Genomic DNA, 4,200 nt, shown 5'->3' on the forward strand with positions numbered 1-4,200 from the left:
ATTACACAGCCATAAAAAGGAATGAAGCACAGATCCATACTCTGTGGATGAAACTTCAATACATGATACTGAATGAAAGACGTCACACGAAAGGTCACCTAGTGTATGATTCTTTTATATGAAATTTCTAGAACAGGCCAGTCTGAAGAGATGTAAAGCAGATTGGTGGCTTTCAGGAGCTGTGGGGAGGTGGGACTGAGGAGGACCTGCTAATCAGGACAGGGTTTCCTCCTGGGATGTGGAAATGTTCCAGACCCAGATAGTGACAAAGGGAGCATGACATTGTGAGTACACTAAATGCTATTGAACTGAACACTTTGAAATGGTGAATTTTGTGTTATGTGAATTTTACCTCAATCAGAAAAAATGCTATTTTATCTCACATATTTTTTTTCTGTCTGGGTTGTTCACATAATATATGGTGAGCATCTTTCCATGACATTAAATCATCTTACGAAACATTATTTTGTGGTCTTCAACATGTGTATTATCTATGTATCGATCAGTCCAAGTGTTCAAATCAGTCTTAATTTTTAAAAAGACATTATGTTAGAAAATAAAAGTGCTCGTCCCTCCGCCAGGCAAGCAGCGAGCACGCGCGTCCCCGCCGCGCCCGCCCCTCCCCCCGCGCCCGCCCCTCCCCCCGCGCCCGCCCCTCCCCCCGCGCTGGCTTCGGAACTTGCTGACTGCGTGGCCGGGAGGCCACAGCGCGCGGGGTCTCCCCCGTCCCCTCCGCCTCGCAGGGAGCTCGCGCCCTCGCCCAGCCAAGCTCCCACCCCCACCCTTTTTTCCGAAGGCGCGGGGCGGCGCCACCCTCCGGCCGGAGCCCGGCACTGCACAACCCCCTCCGACTTCCAGCGTTCCACACTCCCCGGCCAGAGCCTCCTCGGCTTCTTTTTTTCCCTCCCCTGTTTTTTTTTTTTTCTCTCTCCCTCCCCCACACCGTAGCGGCGCGCGAGCGGGCCGGGCGGGCGGCCGCGTTTTCCAACAGATAACGTCACCAAGATGTCCAGTGACAGGCAAAGGTCCGATGATGAGAGCCCCAGCACCAGCAGTGGCAGTTCAGATGCGGACCCGCGAGACCCAGCCGCTCCAGAGCCTGAAGAACAAGAAGAAAGAAAACCTTCTGCCACCCAGCAGAAGAAAAACACCAAATTCTCTAGCAAAACCACTGCTAAGTTATCCACGAGTGCTAAAAGAATTCAAAAAGAGGTAGCTGAAATAACCCTTGATCCTCCTCCTAATTGCAGTGCTGGGCCTAAAGGAGATAACATTTATGAATGGAGATCAACTGTACTTGGTCCACCGGGTTCTGTATATGAAGGTGGTGTGTTTTTTCTGGATATCACATTTTCATCGGATTATCCATTTAAGCCACCAAAGGTTACCTTCCGCACCAGAATCTATCACTGCAACATCAACAGTCAGGGAGTCATCTGTCTGGACATCCTTAAAGACAACTGGAGTCCCGCTTTGACTATTTCAAAGGTTTTGCTGTCTATTTGCTCCCTTTTGACAGACTGCAACCCTGCGGATCCTCTGGTTGGAAGCATAGCCACTCAGTATTTGACCAACAGAGCAGAACACGACAGGATAGCCAGACACTGGACCAAGAGATACGCAACACAATTCACATAATTTGTATGCAGTGTGAAGGAGCAGAAGGCACCTTCTCACTGTGCCGCAAATCTTTATAGCCTTTACAATACGGACTTCTGTGTATATGTTATACTGATTCTACTCTGCTTTTATCCTTTGGAGCCTGGGAGACTCCCCAAAAAGGTAAATGCTATCAAGACTTTGTAGCTGTAGATTAGTTATGTTTAAAACGCCTACTTGCAAGTTTTGCTTCTTTGGGATGTCAAAATGTATTTTGTGATGTACTAAGGATACTAGTCCTGAAGCCTACCAAATATTATAGTGCATTTTAGCCTAATTCATTATCTGTATGAAGTTATAAAAGTAGCTATACATGACTAGGAATTATGTCATTTGTATTAAATCCAGATCTGAGTATGTGGTTCATGCTGTTGTGAAAAATGTTTTACCTTTTACCTTTGTCAGTTTGTAATGAGAGGATTTCCTTTTACCCTTTGTAGCTCAGAGAGCACCTGATGTATCATCTCAAACACAATAAACAGGCTCCTGAATGCATTTAAAAAAAAAAATAAATAAATAATAAAAGAAAAGTGCTTTGTCTCACTTCGTAAGAATTATCTTCATACACCATAACTTTTAGTAATAAATTGAGTTATTCTTCATCAAGTAACTTTTGGGGTAGAGATTTCATTTTTATAGCAAATAGATGCGCAAACATTCATGTAAAATACAAGTGTTCATAGAACAGGTGTGGTACGGAAACTCCACAGACATGAATGTTTTGGTTGTATTAACAGAAGTAGATCACTGAGAAGGAAGAAGGTGACATTTCAGCTCCCCCCAGGTAAATGCTGATTTCATCCTTACACTGATCTTAAAATCTTAAAGATTGGAGATGAACTCACTTGCTCTACGTCACTCGGTGAAGTGGGGACCTGGGAGTGAATCTGAGCAGTTTGGCATCAGAGGCCATGCCTTATCAAGAACATGATTTTCAAAGTGGGTTTCAGCCCTAGGCACATCAGATCACTGGGCACCCCTACAGACTACAGACAGTAGGTGAGACTTCTCACAAATGGAGCCTACATTTGCTTTTGTGTTTGTTTGTTTGTTTCTTAGGTTTTTTGTTTTTTTGGCTTTTTGAGACAGAGTCTCCCTCTGTCTCTCAGGCTGGAGTGCAGTGGCACAATCATAGCTTACTGCAACCTCAAACTCCTGACCAAAGGTGTGAGCCACTCCTCTCGGTCCCACTTTTTTTTTTTTTCCCTAAAGACAGTGTAGGGTTAATATAAGAAAGGTCATGCCCAGTGTTTGCTCTAAGTTTCTTGGACCTTGGGAACTAAAGTTATCATTTCTTTGGCAGTAAGCCCGGGGCATTAGGAGCTCATGATGACCCTGGCTTATGTCCGAGGAGCCGGGAATCTGGCCAATTCCCGTCTCTTTGAGAACCGTAAACAAAGCCAAGGATTGCTGTTACATAATGATAATGTTCGTGAGCGACAAGACAAAGAGCAGCTGGTGTTTACTATAACCTAAGTTAAACTGCAACATATAAAATATAGACAAAAACCAAAGAAGGACGGAAAGAGGGAAAAAGAGAGAGAGGAAGAAAAAGATTGCTGAGAGCTGTGACTTGCGCCTTGCCCGTGCTGCTGTAACGCCGGTGCTGAAGAGAGAGAAAGAGAGAGATTGCTTAGAGTTCTGACTTGCGTTTTACCCGTGCTGCTACAACGCCGGTGTTGAGTGTCCGGACGGACGGTCTCTGGGTATGTCCCTTTTGTAAATAAAATCCTCTTCTTTTACCTATATCCTTTTGTAAATAAAATCCTCTTCTTTTACCTTGTTATTTTCGGCTTGGTGTTTTCTTCTCGCGAACCTGCCTCCAAATTATAAATCCGAGCTCGGTATCATTTCTGTTCTTAGTAACAGAACAGACAGAGAGTCTTACTGTGTCACCCAGGTTGGAGTGCAGAGGCACCATCTCAGCTCACTGAAACGTCTGCCTCCTGGGTTCCAGTGATTTTCCTTCCTCAGTCTCCCACTACAGGCACCCACCACCATACCTGGCTAATTTTTGGATTTTTAGTAGAGACAAGGTTTCACCACGTTGGCCAGGCTGGTCTCGAACTCCTTACTCAGGTGATCCACCAGCCTCGGCCTCCCAAAGTGCTGGGAGTATAGGCATGAGCCACTGAGCCCAGCCCCAAATTTTTAAATGTAATATTGTTGACCAGAAATACATTCACTCATGTAAAAAATAAAATGCTGGCCGGGCATGGTGGCTCATGCCTGTAATCCCAGAACTTTGGGAGGCAGAGGCAGGTGGATCACGAGGTCAGGAGTTCGAGACCAGCCTGACCAACATGGTGAAATCCCGTCTCTACTAAAAAAAAAAATACAAAAATTAGCGTGGCGTGGTGGCAGGCGCCTGTAATCCCAGCTACTCTGGAGGCTGAGACAGGAGAATCGCTTGAACCCGGGAGATGGGGGTTGCAGTGAGCCGAGATCTAGCCATTGCACTCCAGCCTGGGCAACAGGAGTGAAATTCTGTCTCAAAAAAAAAAAAAAAAAAAAAAAAGATTATGTAGAATAAAAAAAAAG

General features: G+C 45.2%; 1 protein-coding gene and 1 pseudogene across 2 annotated transcripts in view; both read left to right on the forward strand.

The window, feature by feature from the left end:
* Positions 1-995, forward strand: part of LOC116543288 (cytochrome P450 4F11) — a 55,041-nt gene extending 54,046 nt beyond the window's left edge. The window contains 1 exon segment of the mRNA XM_032268721.1: positions 949-995. Coding sequence (XP_032124612.1) covers positions 949-995 — 47 coding nt within the window.
* Positions 694-2,150, forward strand: LOC116543248 (annotated as a pseudogene). Its single transcript, XR_004265519.1, has one exon. The product of XR_004265519.1 is annotated as a ubiquitin-conjugating enzyme E2 E3 pseudogene (transcript).
* Positions 2,151-4,200: the final 2,050 nt, after the last annotated feature.

Source organism: Sapajus apella, unplaced genomic scaffold (genome assembly GCF_009761245.1).
Source record: "Sapajus apella isolate SASKATOON/1434 unplaced genomic scaffold, GSC_monkey_1.0 scaffold185, whole genome shotgun sequence".
In the NCBI taxonomy this organism is placed as follows: domain Eukaryota; kingdom Metazoa; phylum Chordata; class Mammalia; order Primates; family Cebidae; genus Sapajus; species Sapajus apella.